At 46.7% G+C, this 20,766-nt stretch overlaps 1 protein-coding gene and 1 long non-coding RNA gene across 6 annotated transcripts in view; both read right to left on the reverse strand.

Annotated features, from left to right (window-relative positions):
* The window catches only part of LOC125634571 (uncharacterized), a 28,088-nt gene extending 17,873 nt beyond the window's left edge, over positions 1–10,215 (reverse strand). For 2 of the 3 annotated variants that reach the window (XR_012667559.1, XR_007355962.2), the window contains exon 1: positions 86–313. This is a non-coding gene — a long non-coding RNA (uncharacterized LOC125634571). Of the gene's footprint in view, positions 1–85; positions 314–9,971 lie in introns of those variants that run through there. The other variant, XR_012667558.1, reaches the window with a different exon arrangement.
* Positions 10,216–15,913: 5,698 nt separating this feature from the next.
* GRHL1 (grainyhead like transcription factor 1) overlaps positions 15,914–20,766 on the reverse strand; it is an 82,211-nt gene continuing 77,358 nt past the window's right edge. For all 3 annotated transcript variants that reach the window (XM_075126423.1, XM_048845479.2, XM_048845477.2), the window contains exon 16: positions 15,914–18,224. In XM_075126423.1, coding sequence (XP_074982524.1) covers positions 18,110–18,224 — 115 coding nt within the window. In that variant the 3' untranslated portion in view covers positions 15,914–18,109. The remainder of the gene's footprint in view (positions 18,225–20,766) is intronic.

Here is a 20,766-nt window from a genome sequence, read left to right on the forward strand (position 1 = left end):
AAATGGGGGTCCTTGGGTTGCTAGGGTTTGAGAACCGCTGCTGTAATCCATTATTCTGAACAGCAACCAGTGCGATATTTATTACCTTGGCTCGACTTTGCATTTTGCTTGGTGACTTCAAGTTATGTCCCAAAACCAATGAGCAGCATATTCAAGAATGATCCTACTATTTTCATAACATAGTTACAGGAAATATGGAGTGAATTACTCTGCAGGCTGAAATAGGAAAACTATCCTGGGTGGCAGATCTGTTGGATAGCTCAGGCACTCCAAGCTAAGCTTTCCAGATGCAGAGACATGAGTTACAACAGATGTGACATGTGACTCCTGTAAATGCTACCAAAGCAAACGTTCAGAGTCTACAGCTTGAAAGTAGGGGAAAGGTCAAAGCAAAGAGCGGGGCGGCCATGCTGTCTCAATAGCTGCCAAGTAGAAATGAACCTGAGAACAGGGCAGGCTGTCTCTTCACAAAGGGGAGGTGGTTTTGAAGGATAACTGGCAGGCTTTGGAAGTGAAGACAGCAGCTCGGTGTTCTCAGGCTCAGCACTGCAAATACGTGCTGTACGTTTTATATGGGGTTGTCCTGAAAAACGGGTCAAGCGTACAGCCCAGCATGTGGATACTTAATGTAAACATAAAAGGGGATACATTCCGCCTCTGCTGGGGCGTGAGTAAATTTATCCCCTGCAGCACTGGGACTCCAGTGACATGAACAAAACAGGAATTTAATTTTTCCACCACCACCACTTAAAAAGGGGGTTTGGTTTCAAAAGGCCTGTTTGTTCTATCAGATTGCAGGAGTATTATTTCTGATGCAGTGTAAGCATTATACGCCTACCTGATGTCACCCAGGGATGTGTGCCAGAGCAGAGATTTCCTGCTGTTTAGAAACTGGAACTGCAGGCTTTTGTGGTTGATTCACTAGGCCAGGGGTGGCCAACCTGTGGCTCCGGAGCCATGTGCAGCTCTTCAGAAGTTAATATGCGGCTCCTTGTATAGGCACCGACTCCGGGGCTGGAGCTACAGGCGCCAACTTTCCAACGTGCTGGGGGGTGCTCACTGCTCCACCCCTGGCTCTGCCACAGGCCCTGCCCCCACTTCACCCCTTCCCATCCCCTCCTCTGAGCCTGTAGTGCCCTTGCTCCTCCCCCTTTCCCCCCAGAGCCTCCTGCACACCACAAAACAGCTGATTGGGAGATGCGGGGAGCGAGGGGGAGGCGCTGATCAGTGAGGCTGCCACTGGGCGGGAGGTGCTGGGAGCATGGGTGCAGGAGCTGGTCGGGGGATGCTGATGTATTACTGTGGCTCTTTGGCAACGTACATTGGTAAATTCTGGCTCCTTCTCAGGCTGAGGTTGGCCACCCCTGCACTAGGCAGTTTCTCTCCCCTACCAAAATGGTGAGTCTTGGCCTGGGCCCTTGTGCCCCACCACTGCATGCCTCCCATTCAGTGAACGATCTAATTCACAGCAGAGCACAAACCGATCCCAGGCTGAGGTTTGGAATAGCTCATACGCCACTGATAGGAACTGAATGGTGGGCACTGGCTGGTACCTCTTACAAATTGGGCTGGATCATCAACTGATTTCAGTGGAGCTATGCTGAGGAACAGCCCCATTGACTTCAGTATCACTGTGCCAATGTACACCAGCTTGGAATCTGCCCCATTTAATTCAGAGGAGCAATGCCAATTTCTGCCGGTTTGGGATCTGGCCAGTGGATTCAGCAGAGAGGCAGCACATACAATTGGATTGTGCATGGGACTAGGTACCTCAAGCCCCTGCCCTGGTCACCGACTCACCGCTGGCCTAGAACGAGTCACCTAAGCCAAAATTTTCAAGCACAGGGGCCTAAAGATAGTCCCCTAAATCCATATTGAAGCCTTGAGCACCCAAAGTCAACAGCAGCTGTGGGTGCTCAGCATGTCAAAATCAGGCAATTTAGGACCCCACATTGGAAAAGTTTAGCCTTCTTCCCACAGGGGAAATACATCTTACTTCCATCTCACATAGGGCTGTTGTGAAGGCTTGCTTAGTTGATGCTTTTACAGGGCTTTGAAGATCTAGAAGTGAACTGTCTTCTCAGTTACACCCCTTCAGTACCATGGAAGTGAACATAATTGCATTGGTGTGGCCAGACTGTACAGTGGTATGTAAATGATAAGAGATTCTCATGGCTACCCCCTAAAGGCTGGGAACCACCGTGCTAGAAGAGATAAGGGAAAGAAGGTCTATGTTATAATGACAGGTTTCAGAGTAGCAGCCGTGTTAGTTTGCACTCGATTAGAGACCTAAAAGTGACAATTCTTCAACAAAAAAACTTCAAAAACAGACTCCAACGAGAGACTGCTGAATTGGAATTAATTTGCAAACTGGATACAATTAACTTCGGCTTGAATAAAGACTGGGAGTGGATGGGTCATTACACAACATAAAACTATTTCCCCATGTTCATTTCCCCCCTCCCACTATTCCTCAGACGTTCTTGTCAACTGCTGGAAATGGCCCACCTTGATTATCACTACAAAAGGTTTTCTCCCCCCCCCCCCCCACTCTCCTGCTGGTATTGGCTCATCTTAAGTGATCACTCTCCTTACAGCATGTATGGTAACACCCATTGTTTCATGTTCTGTGTGTATATAAATCTCCTCACTGTATTTTCCACTGAATGCATCCGATGAAGTGAGCTGTAGCTCACGAAAGCTTATGCTCAAATAAATTGGTTAGTCTCTAAGGTGTCACAAGTACTCCTTTTCTTTATGTTATAATGCTGCCTTCTGTGATACGCCCACTCCCCAGACTAACGAGTAACTGGAGTGTGGGATTCTCAGGGAAGGTTGAGTTTGGTCTGGGATGTGGTTTATGTTAAATTAAGTTGGTTTGATTTTACAGGTGCTACAATAAAACCCCTTGGGAGCATGTTGAATCTTCCTGCAGCTTTTGGCAGTTATTTGTTTGTTGGGGAGGGGAGTGGAAATTGTGAGCATTTGGGATTTTTTTTGACAGCCTGGGGCACCTACCTTACAAAGTGCCTGGCATAGGAAGAGCCTCACTGGTGCCAGTGGGGCTCAGTACATACATAGGAGTCTATTTGTATGTGCACATTGCACGGTTGGGGTCTAGGCCAAGTACAAAAACTCAGCAATAGTTAAGAATATAGAATTTCTCTTAAAGCCCAATTTTCTGCCATTTTGGCTTTCTTGTGGGCTGTGTTCTTCATAGCAAAATGTGACTCTCTGTTCTCATTACAGAAAAAACCTCTCAAGCCCAGCAATATGTCCAAAATCCTCCTTACTATATGTTGCATGAGATGCTAATTACTTTGGTATGCAGCCAGGAGAAAAGTGCAATAGCTTGAAAGAGTTCCCAGGAGTAAAAGAAGCTGTTTTCCACCAGATGGCTTACCCTAGTCACATACCGTTACTTGAGCTGCTTCTCACTCCCTGGTTGTTTTCTTTTCCCTCATTGGTTTGGTTTGGTTTTAATCAAATCTGTACGTAAAACTAGTTGATAGATAAAAAACTCACTTTCGTTCCTGGCACTTTGTGTTTCTACCTAATACATAGAAATTTGGAAGGGGGGAAAAAGAAAGGAACAACAGAGATGAGCCTAAATTAAAACCCTGGATCCAAACTCTCTTGGACTTTGGAATCAGACTTTGTGGCTTGGACCCATTTCTAATTAATATCCTGGGTGGTAGGAGCTGGGAATTCTTCCAAGTTCTTGGGGAAATGGCTCTGCCCTGAAAGCAAGGGAGGAAATGTGTCATATTCTCCAACAGTGAATCCTCTGGCAGAGTAAAGCCATGTTGATGGGCTCAAAAGAGAGCCTTAGGCAGTCCTCTTAGGCTGCCTGGAAACTGGGACGTGTGTTTGGATGCATCTTTATGGCTCAGCCATGCCACCAGTTTAATATCTGTGCATTAAAACATAATATCAATAACTCTATAATTTCAGTGCTCTGATTTAAATCTACAAATTCAAGTAAATTCAGAGGTAAACCAAGACCACCGCCCTTCCTCCAAGTCTTTTCACGGTCTCTTTTTCTGCATCATGTTCAAGCTCACCAGTCTCATCTTCCTGGCACCACCCCTACCCCTGTTTCTTCCTTCATCCCATTTCCACCCACTCTTACTCCTTATGCTCAGACTCTCTCCTGACTGCTCTGTTTGTCTCTTTCTTTGACTCCCAGCCTTTCATCTTCTTTAGTACCCTGCACCATGTTTGGAACAACCTCCCAACCACCCCCACCCCCTATCAAATACTGCCTTAAAACCACATTTGGCCGAGCTGCGCTCTCTCTCTCTCTCTCGTGCATGTTGGGTCTTGGTTTTGGTTTTTCTGCACCCACGTAGCTGCACTGGTGCAAGGGTCTTGCATAGTGCTGATGAGCTGCACCGGTATAAAAAATGCCTTATGCCAGTGTAATGCATCTACTAAAAGTTTGCACCAAGTCAGCTGCATCCATGTAGCTGAAAAAGCCCCAATGTAGACAAGGGGTAACATTTCAAAAGCAGCCAACCTTAATTCTGCCATTGCCTAATTTTTGAGTGCTTGATGTCGCAACCTTAATAGGGCACTTGTAACATAATTGTTTGTGTATCGAGCTATGGCCACATAACATTCTGCAGTTGTAGTGTATTGTACTGTACTGTACTTCCTCTGCCCCCTAGAGCTTCCTATCTAGAGGCACAACTAGGTCCAATACAAATACAGAGATCGGTTGTGCTCATTGTAGGAGGAAGACGTCATGAAAGAGTTGAGCTAGCTCTGTTCAGATCGAGACTCAGGAATCTTGGGTTCCCTTCCAGGCTCTGGAGGGATGTGTGCTCTAATGGCTCAGACTCTTCTGCCTGCTTCCACCCAAGTTTGACTTCTTTGGCCCCATCCCTTCCAACCTGTCCCCATTCCCGTCCTGTCTCTTCCTAATCCCTGGTTCCTCATGCCAGCTACATTCTCCTTGCTTATTGATCCTAATCTCCACTCCTCAAGCTTTGCATCCCAGTCCCACTGTCCTGGCCCAGCCACTCCCAACTGCTCCCTCCCAGCTCCACATCTGATTGCTCTCTCCCCTTCCCAGGTTACTAAGGAGTGACCACATCCTGAGAAACAACGGTTTTACCCATCCCCTCGGAGTGGGGTGTAGTTTTCGGCGCAGTGGAAAGTTACCAAACATAGAATAAAGAAAGCAGCCAGTTGACCAGGAGGGGTTTAACTAAGGAAACACTGGAACAGAGGATTGTAGCTAGAGGGCGTGGTCTCCCTCCGTGGCGGTCGGAGGTGGGACCGCGAGCGTCCCATGGATATCTGCAGCTACCATGCCTGAAGCAGAAGGGTGAGACAGGAACCGGATCTATAAAAGGCTGGCCTTGTAGCTCAGTTGGAGTAGAGCTGCCATAGGAGCAGGGCATCTCTTCCCCCTGCCCCATTGCTGACAGAGGCCGCAATACTGCCAGAGAACTGGAGAGACTGCCAGAGCTGCCAGACACCAAGAAGCTGTTGGGGCTGCCATGCACCGTTTATCCCAGCCAGACCGATGCCAACACCAAAACCCAGATACTCCTGGACTGGGAGCATAGGAAGGAGCCCAGGGAAGCTGAATAGTGCTTTGCTGTGTTACTCACTGCAAGCTGGCCAGCGTGTTGCAGACAGATTTCCCTGCTGACCTAGTGGCGGACCACTCTGCCACTGTTAGGGCCCTTAGCTGGTCTGTGTCCCCCTACCCCCTCTTGCCACCCCACCACCAGGAGTGGCAGCCTCCCCATCTTTAGGCCAAGAGGCCTGCATTGCTCTGATGGCCGCCTGAGCTAGGATACCAGATGGTTTAGCTGGCTCTCTCGCCAGAGAGCTAATCCCCACCCCCCCGTAGACTGCTGTGTTGCTCTGCCTGACTGTAGGCTGGAGCCATTACATGAACCAATTGCTGCTCCAGGCAGACAACAGACTCCCTACTGTTCTGCCTGTCTACAGGCCAGAGCCCTTAACTGATTGCTGCCTGTCCTGATTAAGGGACTGGCGCCTATAGACTTCTTGCTACCCTGCCCGACTGTGGGCCAGAAGCATTAACAGTGTGCTGTCTTGCCAGGGCTCTCAGACCCAGTTGTTGCCTGGCCTGGACTGCAGGCTTGGACCTATTGATCACTAACAGTCAGCTAATTCCCCCCATGAAGAGAGTCACTCTAGGAGCATTGCAGTGAGAGGGTGTGGCCTCCCTCTCTGATGGACAGGGAGGGGACCGCGACTCTTTTACAAGGACCGTGAGCAGAGCTTGAGCTAGCGGTTGTATGTCTAACCGGGCTGGGAACCCCCCCCCCGGTTGCAGCATGGACACTCTGGGAGAGGGTGTGTTTAAGGAGCAGGGAGTCTGAAGGGTCCAACTAAGCAGCTGGATAGTGAGCTCAAGTGCTCAGGGTGGAGTGCGCAACAAAGTGTCTGCCCCCTGAGAGTCTACCGAGGAACCTCCAAGACTGAGGCAGTGGCTGGACTCCATTCAGGCTCTGACGACTTACAACATCCAGGGACCAAGGTTTGGGTCCCCCTCACAGCAGTCTGCAGGAGGCACCCAGCCATATCTCCGACATGGGTCAGTGGAAGAATCTGGCTCACAGCTGAACACAGGGTCACGATAAGGCACCTGCACTGTAACTCCCATGAGGCACTGCAGCTGTTCAGGTGAATGCAGATGAGCGTCAAACTGAGCCAAAATAAAGCATCGCAACAGCTCAGCAACGTCTCCACTCGAAACGTTCCACGGCACAAGAGTCACTGCTTGAACTTTTTGCCCTGATTGAGGATGAAAACAAATGTTGAAATTCCAGTTTTCAGCCATCTCTTGTAATAAACTGTTGCATTTGGCTTTGGTACATTGCCCTATTGTAAATGTATTTCAATAGTGCCAAGATTTCACCAGACCCAGAATACCCTTTGTGGCATGCACTCACATGCACCCTACACCTTTCACGCATATAATTAAACTGGTTCTCATTTGGCACCCTCTCTGCCTGCCTCTCAATAGGTTCTTTTATATGGGATACTGATGCTGCCTTGTACCGATCACGTCACTGGCATCCACTGATACAAGCAGTATGCATGCCAGGTTTGGGGCTCTCCCAAGATCAGAAGTCCATGAGAACAAGCCCTAACTTCTGCTTTTGGAAGCTGTTCCACCTACTCCGTGCTGTGACCTCACCTACCATGCCCCACTGACCATGCTCTCCCCTGACCCATTCCCTCACCATTAGGCCTTTATCTTCTTCCTCTGGGTCTTCTTGGGACTAGCTCCTGCAATATTTCCCCTCCCCTAGCACCAGGGAGCAGAGACCCTTGCAAAGGTTTCCGGGATTCATTGCGTAGAAGGCAGCAGGAGAGGCTAAAGAACGGGAATGGCACATTTCACTCGTGGGGCCGGGTGCTTGTGGGACTCTTGCAGCTTCCTCCCCCCCCACCAAAAATCTCCTTAGGGAAAGAGAAGCCTTACCTAGCAACCCCAAGAAGATGGCCACAGGGGAAATGGCCAGTGAAAAGCCTAGGACAAAGGGGAGATGTTGGAGATCTTAATGCATACCCTGAAGAAATGTAGGGCCAAGTGAGTGGTGGGGCCAGGTCCTAACAGTCCTGACCATTATTTGTATTGCAGGACTATGCTGGGCCTGAAGTACCAGGTCTCTTAGCTCCTCACAGTCTCTGTGCCAGTCTCTGAAACACTTGCTCCTGCCTGTTCTGAAAAGCTTTATCTATACAGCCAGTTCTCCAAGCAGTAGCATCTCATCCATCCGCCATCCCCCTCCTCCTTCTCATTTGCATTTGCAAATACAGGTTGCACATTTCTCCTAACAACCTATCTAAATATAGTGCGCATGGGCTGGGCTTAGCACAACTAGACACCTACGTCCAAGTCAGGGACTCCCAAAAGGCGCACTGCGCTGCAGATAAGAGGTTTGCCTGCTTGACCCTCTCTGACGTGCCTGTGGATTAGCAATCATGTGCAAGAGACACCCTGGTCAGCCAGCACCGAGACCTCTGCAGCTAAAGGCACAACCTGCTTGAGGTTAAGCTAAAGAACCGGGCTCTGCAGCTAGGGGCTCTAACTGACTCATCCCCTCTGTGCATCAGGCACGGTGGGTCCCACAGACTTAAGCATGATCCAATATGCCCTTTGGAACATGGCATCTATACAGAATCACTGGGTAAGGCAACTCCCATCTTTTCATAAGGGTGTATTTATACCTCCCTACTTTATGTTCCACTCCATGCATCTGATGAAGTGGGTTTTAGCCCACGAAAGCTTATGTCCAAATAAATTTGTTAGTCTCTAAAGTGCCACAGGAACTGCTCGTTGTTTTTATAGAATCATAGATGGTTAGGGTTGGAAGGGACCTCAGAAGGTCATCTAGTCCAATCCCCTGCTCAAAGTAGGACCCCAAACTAAATCATCCCATACAGCTCATCTGTGCCTTCCCTTGCATGAACGCTCCCATATCTTCTGGCAGTGCCTAGGACCAGCCTTTGAAAAAGCTGGCCAGAACTAAGTGACATTGCAAGAGAGGGCTGAGGGATAAACAACCCTTCGCCTCAGAAAGGAGCGGAGAAAACAAAAAAACAGCAACAGAGAACATTATTGTGTATGGCAACTGCAAGCCCCACTCCAGAGCCTGGCAGCTGCGCCACAATGCCATCCAGAACCACTTAGTGAAAGCCATTGCACCGCGCCTGGGGGAGGTCGCCGTGAACTGCGCCATCCCCGGTACTGACAGCCAGTTGCGACCTGACGTGGTAGTCACCGACGAGACCCAGAAAAAGATCATCCTTGTCGACATCACGGTCTCCTTCGAGAACAGGACCCCGGCCTTCCACGAAGCCCGAGCTCGTAAGCTGGAAAAATACGCCCTTCTGGCCGACACCCTGCGAGCGAAGGGCTATGAGGTGCAGATGGATGCCCTGATCGTCAGAGCCCTGGGCACTTGGGACCCCTGCAACGAGCGTGTGCTGCCGACCTGTGGGATCGGTCAATGCCACACAAGGCTCATGCGGTGCCTCGTGGTCTCGGACACCATCCCATGGTCCAGGGACATCTACATCAAACACATCACCGGCCACCGACAGTACCAGGAGGTGTGAGCCGGTACAACATCGTGCATCAATTATGGGAAAGGGACCGAGAGACTTTTTCCATTGGACCGTATGAACTGGAACCATACGCTCACTGAACATTAAATCCCACCAAATAAGGGTAGATCCATCCCCATCATTGTATCCACTCATTATACTCCACACCTGAACATAGCCATTATATGGACAACATACCCCCACATCTCAATGTCTGTACTTTGACCGGTTAAACTTTTACCCCCAATCGGAGAGATTGCAGGTTATGTATTCCTTACGCCACCAGTTCCTAAACCAAATTTTGCACCCCTTGATAATCTGTACCTTATTCCCTGATAACCAGAAACTTCTATGCTTAAACTCTGTACCGTTCTCCTTTTTACTTCAACATTATCTTAATAAAATTTATCCACAGCTGGGCGCTCTGCAGTGCCAAAGAGACACATTCCCTGCCCTAAAGAGTTTGGAGTCTGGGTTTAGACATAACCTGGTAAGTGACAACTGACAAAGGGAGAGCAGAGGGAAGGGAGAGCAAAGGCTGCAGTTAAGATCATGGGATTGCTTGTTTATTTATGTGCTTGTCTTGCTGGCAAAAGCAGGGTTGAGGGAGTGACCTTTGCAGTGAGCACTGAAGTTGATCCAGGGCAGGAAATCAAATGGGTAGGTTTGTGAGAGAAAGAAAGATGCAAGTGCGCGCATCAGCATAGAAGTCAAAGTCCCCAAGGATGAGGGGGGCGGGGAGGAGAGCCATCAGTGAAGGGGGGGGGGGAAGCTGGGTAGTGGCAGACAACAGTAATGCTAGGAGACAGGAGCAGTGACAGCAGGTAGCTCTAAGGAGGAATTAAATACACACAAGAAACTCTTCATACCTGGTTATTAGATCACTTGAGTTTTTCTTTTCATCAGATCAAAGAGTCTGATCTCTGCGGTCAAAGCAGCAGAATAAGGGGAACAAAGAGCCTGCATGAGGATTTAAAAAGAGGGAAGAAAACCACATTGCCGCTATGTCACACAGCCTCTCACCTCTCACCCCAACTTGTGGCCAAACACTGAATCATCAGCTTTCAACCCTAACAACAGGCAACCAGCCAATCCATTCATGCCATCCCTCCAACCCACAGGAGAACATGCACCTGCTGCATGATCAGGCAGGGTGGCAATCAACAGCCAACTGGGCCACCTGACCCTCCCCGCAAAGCACAACAGGTACAGCCGAATGCTGGGAAAGCAGAAACAGCTCAAGCCAGGAGCCAGCTCTGAATTTGAATAGCTCAGAAGTGTTTGGCTAAAACCACAATACATGAAACACATACAGCTCTTTAAATCACTACGAACAAGGAGCCATGCTAGAGGGCGTTTCATCCCTTGGAGCTCCCCTCGGAGAAAGCATGTTGACTCAGGCCCCTGTTCGCACATTGCCGCTAAGCAGCTGGCTGTTGACAAAGCTGAACAGCAGGAACACAGATGGAGCTGTCCCACAGGGGGGAAATAAACCAAGCACCTGATAAATCTGATGTTACCAGGGCTAAGGTAAAAGGCAATAGCTTTTCAGCATTTGTTCTCATTGCTGTTTTAATGATTTACTTTTGGTCTTGGGACACTGACCTTACCTTGGTCCTGGCAGGGGCTTTTGGAACAGCATGTCTAAATCAGTCCTCCTTCCCCGTGGCAGATATGTACATTTCCTGTTACTTGTACGGAATGTGAACAACAGTGGAAGTGGGGTCAAATAGTCTGAGAAAGGGGCTGGGGCTTTGTCACTTGCTTGCTGTCACGTCTATCACCTGCAAAATGGGGATAATGATCCAGTCCTTTGTAAAGAGCTTTGAGACAGTGGCGTAGCTAGGAGAGGAAATTTGGGTGGGCCCAGACTGTTGGGTGGACAGGCAGTGACAGACTCTGCTAGCTCAGCTACTCCCCCGTCGTCATGCCCTCTGCCTAGCCCTGGTGCCTGCAGACACAGGGCTTCACCTGCCAAGCTGGGCACACGCACTGGGCGGTGCAGAAAATGGCATAATAGAGCTGCCGGAGCATAGCTTTCTGAAGGGCGGGTGCATAGCTCCCTCCTGGATTTCTGCTGCCTGAGTGATGTTCTGAGCCACTGTGGCAACAGTACACCCCTGCTCACCTTTCGGGGGGCCTGGATGCTAAGCTGATGCTAAGCTGCTGTCCACCCTGGCCCACCCGTAGCTACGTCCCTGCTTTGAGAAGTTTGGAGTTAAGACATCACCACACCTGTTAGCACAAAGAATTATTACAGTGTCATTGAAGGAAAGTTAAGCCATGAAGAGCCTAGAGACCTGCCTGGCCCCAGAAGTGATCTACAGGACTATTTATTATTGTTTGCAAAGTCTATGCCTTTTTTTAAAAAAGAATAAAGAGTAAAATTAAAGGTGGCATCTTGCTGGGAAAATCCCAACAGTATCCTTGTCTGGCCTTTTGAGCCAGAGCCCAAGGTAGTACTCCTAGCTCTGTGGTGACAAATAGGTGAGCCACCCAATTCTTGGGCACTTAAACACCCCCCCCCCCGCTGCACCCCCAGAGGTGACCACAATCCAAGGGCTCAGGTAACTCTCTTGGGTGGCTGTGGCTGGAGATATGTATGGGCTTTGTCAGTGTCTCTCTTTGAGCGCTCCCTTTGTCTCCATCCATTCCACTTGCACCTTCTTTCCCGCCACCCCACCTACTTGGAACAACCTCCCCGGGAATGTACACGCAGTCCCACTACTCTCCTCACTCAGATGCCTGAACCCCTACCGTTTCCATGGAGCGTTCGAGCTGCAGGGACTGGGAACTCCCTGTACTTCCTGGGGTAGCACTCCGGTTTGCATGGAGTTCTCTTGCCTTTATACATCTGGGGCTAGAATTACTACTGGCACAAGTGGATGCAACCCTGCTGAAATGTCTGGAGTCAGATCCCCCAGCCAACTTGGCTCATTGTGCCAGACTGGCAGCTCTCGGGGCAGCTAACCGTTGGGCACACAGGGTTGCACCCTCCACCCCCAGCTGTGCTGACAGTGCTATGGAGTTAGTCTTAAACCATGCATGACACCTGCTATTCAAAGCCAGCACTGGCTTCCAGGTGCAAATCAAGATGCCTAAACCCCATATGATTTGGGTCCTGGATTCCTTTCAGATTGCCTTTCCCTTCCATCATGGCAGTGGAGAACTTCACTTCAAGCTCAGTGCAGGACCCTCTACTCTATAGTAGTAGGTTTTTTTTCTCCACGTTGGTCGCACAAAAGGCTAAGTTCATTGACCTACATGGCAGAGCACAGTTCATCTGTTGATTCAGGCTATTGCCCGAAAAGACTGATGATAGAGGTGGTGTATTAGAGTTCAGTACAGTTGACATTAGGCACTGGATTGTTTTCTTTGGTATATTTGTACGTGCACCCAGAGACTGTGTGATGGGCATATTTTACATATTGCAAAATAAATCAAGCTTAATCTACTGAGCGTGCCATCAATTCCCAAACTGTGTGCACAGGCAATCGGACAATGGAAATATAGCTTTGTACAAATAAGAAACCACAAAAAACACTGACAAATATTTAAATTACCCAAAATAAATTATAAAAGACCTGAAATACCTTTCACTGCACCATAAGTGATGCATCTAACGACAAGGCCAGGGAAAGAGCTGTCACTGTGACCTTTCTGAAAAGAGGCTGACAGCCTCTGGCGCAGATTTAGAATTCAGATTTCACATTAAAAAAAAAAAAAGATTGAAGTCAAAGCAGCAACCAACCCTCTGTTATAAAGCTCAAGCTCACCTCTCTGAGAGGTAACTTGGATCCTGCTGTAGGGTGGCTGGTTTAAAAGTACACGTTCTGAAACTCTAGGAGTTGATTTACCTTCAGCTCCATCATGCCTCTCCTTTGCAGATAAGAGGATTACCCCCCCAACCAAACTCCCCCCTCCTCCTCCCCCCCCGCCCCCCCAGAGAGAGAGAGAGAGAGAGAGAGAGAGAGAGTCAGTGAGTAAACTCTGGAGAATGCTATGACACACAAAGAGCACAGGCAAGAGCAGTGCCAGCTTTTCCATAACAATCTCACAAGAACTGGCTTGTTAACAGCTCCAACTGTGCTTTGGGCCCTGAGATCAAACCAATTTCATGAAGGCCAAAAAGCCATTAGGTTGTAAGTTTTGGACACCACCACCACAGACTGAATTTGATCTAGCCACCTTAGATGAAAGGCTCTGCATCCATTAGCAATCCACTGAACTGCTCAGTTCCCCCACCCATAGCAGTTGTCGTTTCAGTCTTTGCAACTGGGCAAATCACAGCCGGCAAGCCTGTCCTTCTGCCACCGGGGACTGCTTGCAATGGAACCAGTGCAAGTCGGCTCAAAGGTGCGTGCAGGGCTTCATGATTCTGCACCCCCCAACATGCTTGTACACACACACTAGGGTCTTACTATGCCCCAGAATGCAGTAGGTCAGGGCCAGGGATGCTGATCCACTGGCCCTTGAGGGGACAGGGATACAAGTGCTACAGACACCGCTGTGGCTGAGCCATTCTGCCAGCTATGCTGCTCCTCCCCAAGGGGAGCCTTGTGTGCCCAGGAGCCTCCTTTCCACTAGGAGAAAGTGCTGAGCTCCAGTTCTGCTAAGGCTGTACTTAACCTAGTAGCCATGGGGAAGAGGGGCCCTGGCTGTAAAAAAGTAAAATGTCTTCCAAACAAACCCGGTACCAGAGAAAAGTCAGCGGCCTCCCCAAGAGCTACAGAAGCACCAGCAGCATTCCAGCTTCTCTCAAAGCTGCTGTTTGTTTCTTTTAAAAATTAGTAATTTCACAAGGCCCACCCAATGCTACACAGAGAAACAGGAGCGTTCTTCACAAATAGCCTTCACTGCAGCAGCCCGGGGCGGAAACACACAGCAAGGTAATTCTGAGTCCACAGTTGCAGACAAGAGCCGGAGACACTGCAAGAGTCTAATAGGAGAGACTGGGGGAGTGGCAGCGGGTTATAGAGCCTTTTGCCTGTACGCTCACCTTGTCTGAAACCAGCACTGAGCAGGTTTGTATTGACCACAGCAGCTTGTGATAGGAACTTGGTGCTCACCAGGGACAGGTCAGGTGCTCATGTCACAAAAACCAAATGCCCCCCACCTACCGGCACCCTCATGAGTAGAATCAGCAGTCACTATCGGCCAGTGGTTCCCAAACTTTAACAGCCTGTGAACCCCTTTCACTAAAATGTCAAGTCTCACGAACCCTCTCCTAAAAATGAATATTTCCAGGGATTTTCTCCTTTACCTGAGTAGAAATTATAAAAGCAGTGATCTTGGAAATATTAAATTTGTTTTTACGACATTACACATTATTATTAATTATTTATTATAGTATTTTTATTACATTACGAAAACAGCAAACACTCTTCCCAGATCTCACTTTTGTAGCTTGTATCACTTTGAATAAGCCTGTTATAAGAAAAGGCTCCTATATTTCATCAAGGAGTATCAAATGTGAAACAGCATGAAGGTATTCAAGAAGCCAACTCAGAGTTCCTCCTACATAGCATTCAGGTCTGGAGCAGTCCAGGCAAACAACACGTTACAATAAAGCTTAAACTTGTTCACAATTTTAAAAACACTAGCTGCCTACTTAATTTTAAAAACAGCAAAAAATATCCACCTCCCTTTCCATTTCTTATAAGGAGTCTTGAAATTTCAATCTCCTCAGTGTGATAGATATGCTTGCTTTGATCTGCATAGCTCTTGGAAGTCCAGGGGCTCCGGGCTGCTGGCCCCATGTTGCCTGGGGTCCCTAGAGACAGCTCTGTCTACCATTAGGAAATCCCCCCCCCCCCCAAGAACCCCCTGTAACATTTCACAAACCCCGTTTGAGAACCACTGCTATAGGCTGAGACATGCAGCAGGTCAAGGTATGGGAGCTTGTGTCGCCATCCCCTCTACTGTACCTATTCTGTGGCTAAACAGAGATCTTCACGCTCCAGCCCATAGTCTGGCACTTCTCATCCCGGACAAGATAAGGAAGGATCCATTCATTCAGCTACTTAACTGTAGTTCTACACAGGCTTCTGTCAGCTCCCCTAGGAAAGCCAATGGTACCCAGTTGCAGCTAAAAGCAGGGAGAGGCTGATCCCTTGAGAAATGGCATGACTGGTAATGTCCAGTGTTCCATTCAGGGCTACTGGGCTGTAAAGTCTCCAGCTGGACAGAATTACGTTTGCAGAGGTACCAAACTGTAAACAATGGGCCAATTGCGCTTACCAAAGTGCAATCAGGCGCTGCAAATTGGTGCTTATGATGCAGCAGCTCTCCACTTTTTTTTCTTTTTTTTGCCTTCGAGGACAGGCTGAGAGTTTAGAAAACGCTTCCTATATGACAAGAGGCTATACGGAAAGAAACATCTTCTGATCTTTTATTTTAAACCTCTCAGTTAAATTAAAGAACTATATTAGTGACAGCAGAACTCCACAGTCATTAGAACAACAATGGGTGAAATCCTGACTCTACTGAAACCAATGGGAATTTTGTCATTCATTTCAATGGAGCCACCCAATAATCCTTTACCTTAATAACTGTCAAAATATGCATGCGTACGCACATGCACACACTCTCTCTCAAGTGATCTATTTGGCCTGAAACCGATAAATATTAAACACAGTTTTGGTGTTCGCTATGAGGAGATAAAAACAAAGCAAGGGGCGCCTCTGTTGGCTGATATCTGTAAGAGAAATTAGAAGGCAAGGTTGGGGTTTTTTTTGTTTTGTTTTAAAATTGCATGTTAGTCACAGCAGAAGGGAGGCTAAAATTTGTTAATTACATGAGAGTCTCGTAATTAGAAATGGACATATAAAATTTAATAGCTTTGGTTTAAAATATATCTTCAATTATACAATTAAAAAAAAGCAAAACAGTAGGCAAGACCAAAAACTCCAGTTTGATCAAACATACAACATTGCTATTATAATAAGACCCGTTTCCCAGAGTATTTTATAGTGGAAAACAATCCCTAATTTAAGTCACATACTTCGTTAAGGTAACAGTACAAGAAAATCATATCAAGTCTACATCTACAAATGATCTAAATCTACTTCCCTAGCCCTAGACTGATTCTGTAATAAAACTTCCACTTCCAATAAAAATGAATTTGTATGTCTACATGAGTGTATAAGAATTCCCTCGCCACAGTAACATTTCCCCCCGAATATATAAATGGAAGCCCAAATTGCAGTAAATTCAGAGAAACTTGAGTACAACAGAGTTCTGTTTTTTTCTTAAAACCAGGACATGCTTAGGAGAGATTACATGCTGGTGCAGTCTCATCAATATGCCCACAGCATTACAGACATGTTTCTTTTTTAGGTTTGAGTCCTACAAGCTGTCTGCAGTCTGCAAAAGCACTGAGCACTCAACGTTTGCTGAAAACTTGTACAGAGAGATTTTCACACAGCATGGAGAATATGGAGTGCTCAGTAGGTCAGCAAAACTCTGTCCCTGCACCAAATTGATCACTGAGGAATAATGGAGGGGTAGCAGGCCTGGTGCTGGAAGACGGGGGAATAGTCAGAGTAAAGGCTATGATACAATGCATAGCAGCAATTTTAAATATTTTTAATATTAAATATTTTAATATTTAACAGTGTTTTGGTCACAGGCAGCCACTGCTCAGTTTCTCTTCCCACAGCTGCAGGCTTGATGCTTCACGATGAACACGGAGCATGGTGAGCTTGCCAGCCTGCAGGGCCCACTCCCCAGACACCTACTTGGATTGTGAGCATTGTGCTACATGGCCATACTGGTGGCTTGGGCCTTAATCTCTCAATCCTTATCTATTCACCTGCAGGATCAAGTTCTCAGGATCACAGGGTCTGCCAGACTGGATCAGCGTACTGGCTCATCTAGTCCAATATCTTGTCTCTGACAGTAGCCAGCACTGGATTCAGAAGATGGTGTGAGAAATCCTGGAGCAGGCAGTTACGGAATAGCTGGCCGTAGGGAAAACTTCTTCATAAACCCAAGAGGTTGGCTTATTCCCTGGAAGCACAAGCACACAGCTCCTCTCAGGTTCAAGACTGAGAATACACAATCTTACTACAGGTACAGAATATGAGTAACACAGCCATTGTAGAACTTTATTTGGTAGTGTACAACACAAACCTAACCCACCACACCTCACGGTGTACAGAGTGGTCTGCTGTACGGTAAGCATCATTCCTTCTGCTTGGGAAAATCCTCTTTAAACAAGTCATCTCTGTGCGTTCTATGAATATAGAATGTGTGCTCAGGTTTGGCGCATACTAGGCTTTTAAATAGCTGGTTGCCTGTATATAGTATCCTTTTAGGGAGGGTTCATTGCATATATTCACTGTATATACATGAACACCATATTTTTTGTATATATTATATATGACTCCTATGTACACATTTACAAACCTTCAAAAATATATTGCACTTATATACAATACAGCTTCATGTCAAATGAGTTCACACAGCAACTTAGGTAAGTTCTTCATGAGCAAGGCAGTTTTACATTCCCGCAAAAATTAAACAAGTGATTTCAGCAACATGCCCTGTTCAGCAGTAAACATTATTGAGTCTAGTCTCCCATAAGCATCAATGAGAGTTGTGCAGCTGCATCTACAAGAGAGCAGTCCAATAAGACACTATCAGCTGATAGGCTCACATGAATATTTAATAGATAAATAGAAGTTAGAATATCACCACTATTTCAAGGCTTCTCTCCCCATCCCCATTTGCTAATGTTTTGTACATAAATATTATTTAATTCCTGATATCTTTGTTCACTCATTTCAAGTGCACTGAGTTATGAGCATTGTTTTGTCCTTTGGGAAGAACAAAAACATGACTGTATCAACTTTGCTAAACACACAGTGCTCCGATCCCTGGAAGAACTGAACTCATTGGGTTTCTTCTAGAGAAAGCGATTAGTGTTACCCGGAAGACTAAATTACAGAAAAATGTTCATCTGAGACCTTCATTTAAAATCCACAGAGGTTCGATGGCTTTGGTCTTAGATCTCAGTGAGAGTGAGCTTGTAAGATCCTCCAGTCTCTTCAATCTGTAGCTGGAAGGTGTCTTCATTCGAATAGTGCTTCACAATATTGTCGTCCATGTTGATCAGGATTCTAGAAAGTAAGGCTGGTAAGTATTATAGTTTAAAGTGAAGAAGTTACCAGAAATGCATTAAGTGTTTCTGATTTAAAGCTAAGAGAACACTTCTGGACTGCCCAGAAATAACTCGGGATCTCTGCTACCCCTCTTTGACCCTTCATCTCCTATCATGGTTTAACTCAGTGCTTCTCAACCAGAGGTATGTGTACCCCTGGGCGTATGCAGAGGTCTTCCAAGGGGTACATCAACTCATCTAGATATTTGCCCAGTTTTACAACAGGCTACAGAAAAAGCACTAGCGAAGTCAGTACAAACTAAAATTTCATACAGACAATGAAATATTTATACTGCTCGACATATTACACTGAAATGCAAGTACAATATTTATATTCTTATTGATTTATTTTCTAATTATATGGTAAAAATGAGAATGTGAGCAATTTTTCAGTAATAGTGTGCTGTGACACTTTTGTATTTTTATGTATGATTTTCTAAGCAAGTAGCTTTTAAGTGAGTTGTAACTTGGGGGTATGCAAGTCAAACCAGACTCCTGGATGGGATACAGTAGTCTGGAAAGGTTGAGAACCACTGGTTTAACTGATCTAATCTGCTTCAAAAGTTACTGTTGTGGCTTGAAGCCACACTTACAAACCACTGTCACAATTTGAAAGAGCTGCAAGACCAGCGTGTGGGAAATGGAGGGAGAATGATCTCAAAAATGATAAATAGAGCTGGGAGAGAGTCACACACACAAAATCGCCTGGTTGCGACACTCACCTGAATGCAAAACACATGGGAGAACCAGGTCCAAGACCATACTCTGTCTGATTCCACTTTGTATAAATAATTAAATATTCACTGGTGCAGGGACTTGGACAGGGGTCTCACATCCCAGGTGAATGCCCTAAGCACTGGACTAGAGAGTCAGTCTCTCGCTTTCTGTCCCAATGAATATTTATTTATTTATGCAAAAAGTAGAACAACTCCAACAGGAGAGATGGAGACAGACTCCATCCCAGAATAGCCTGGGGGATAAGGCACTCACCTGGGATGCAGGAGACGCAGGTACAAGTCTCTGCTCTGAATCAGGATGCTGGAGGCATCCCAGGCAAGTGCCAAAACCACTGGGCTTTGGTTATTCTCGGGTGCGGCCTCTATATTTTTGCAGAAAATATCAAAAGGTCTCAGGTTTGTCCCACAGCAGAACAAGAAATTTTTTGAGATCTTGAAGGTTTTCATTGGATGGGAAAACCTTTTCCAACACAGCACTCCTGACCCACAATCTTTATGATGCTAACTCAGTTTCAAGACACATGGATAGTTCACAAAGCTCTGAACTGGTTCAGCTGGACACCTAACAAATATAGGAACAAGGTGGGTGAGGCAGTATCTTTTATTGGATCAACTTCTGTGTGTGTGGCTCAAAAGCTTGTCTGCCTCACTGAGATCCTCCTCATGTCTGGGAAAGGTACTCAGAGGGTACACAGCAACTAGACACCCACAGCTGGCCCATGCCAGCCAACTCAGACTTATGGGGCTGTTTCACTTCTAGTAGACATCTGGGCTTGGGCTGGAGCACAGACTCTAGGACCCTGTGGGGTGGGAGGGTCCCAGAGCTCAGGCTCCTGCCCGAGCCCAAAAGTCTAGACAGCAGTAAAACAGCCCTAAGCCCACGAGGTCACGTCAGCTGGCACAAGCCAGCCATGGGTTTTTCTTTGCTGTGTAGACATACCCAGAGTTTCACAGCTAAATACCAGGAGGAACAGGCTGTTTAGCATAAGTAGTGAACACACATTTCAAGGGACCATTCAAGGTGAAGTGGCCATTTAAACACAGCTACAACACTGCACACAACCTAACAATTATGGATGTAACAACAAAACACAATGGGGATGGCAATTCAATTGCTGCAATCTGGACACGTCACACCACTTCCTCTTTTCCTGAAATGGTCTTTATGGATACAGATGCCTGCCTAAATTGAATTGCCTTTGGTTAGCACACTTTCAATTCACACCTTTCCCAGGCAGTCCTGCTTTAGTATTTTGACTCATATGAGGACAGCTCTTTACAGCACATTCCAAAGGCATGGAAAATTAAAGGATTGAATACTGTGTCTAGTTCTGGTGTCCACAGTTCAAAATAGATGATAAATAATTGGAGATGGTTCAGAGAAGAGCCATGTGAACGATTAAAGGGTTGGAAAACATGCCTTAACCTTACAGTGAAAGACTCAAGGAGCTCAATATATTTACCTAACGAAGAGAAAGATAAGGAGTGAGTTGATTATAGTCTGTAAATACCTACATGGGGAACAGAAATTTGATAATAGAGGGCTCTTCAATCTAGCTGACAGAGGTATAAACAAGATCCAATGGCTGGAAGCTGAAACTATACAAATTCAGACTAGAAATAAAGTGCAGGGTTTTTGTGTTTTGTTTTAAACAGTGAGGGAATTAAAGACTGTGGTGGATTCGCAATCAACAACAATGTTAAATCAAGACTGGTGTTTTCCTTAAAAAAAAAAAAAAAAGATTTGTTCTAGTTCAAACAGGA

The sequence above is a fragment of the Caretta caretta genome, chromosome 3, assembly GCF_965140235.1.
Source record: "Caretta caretta isolate rCarCar2 chromosome 3, rCarCar1.hap1, whole genome shotgun sequence".
Lineage (NCBI taxonomy): Eukaryota > Metazoa > Chordata > Testudines > Cheloniidae > Caretta > Caretta caretta.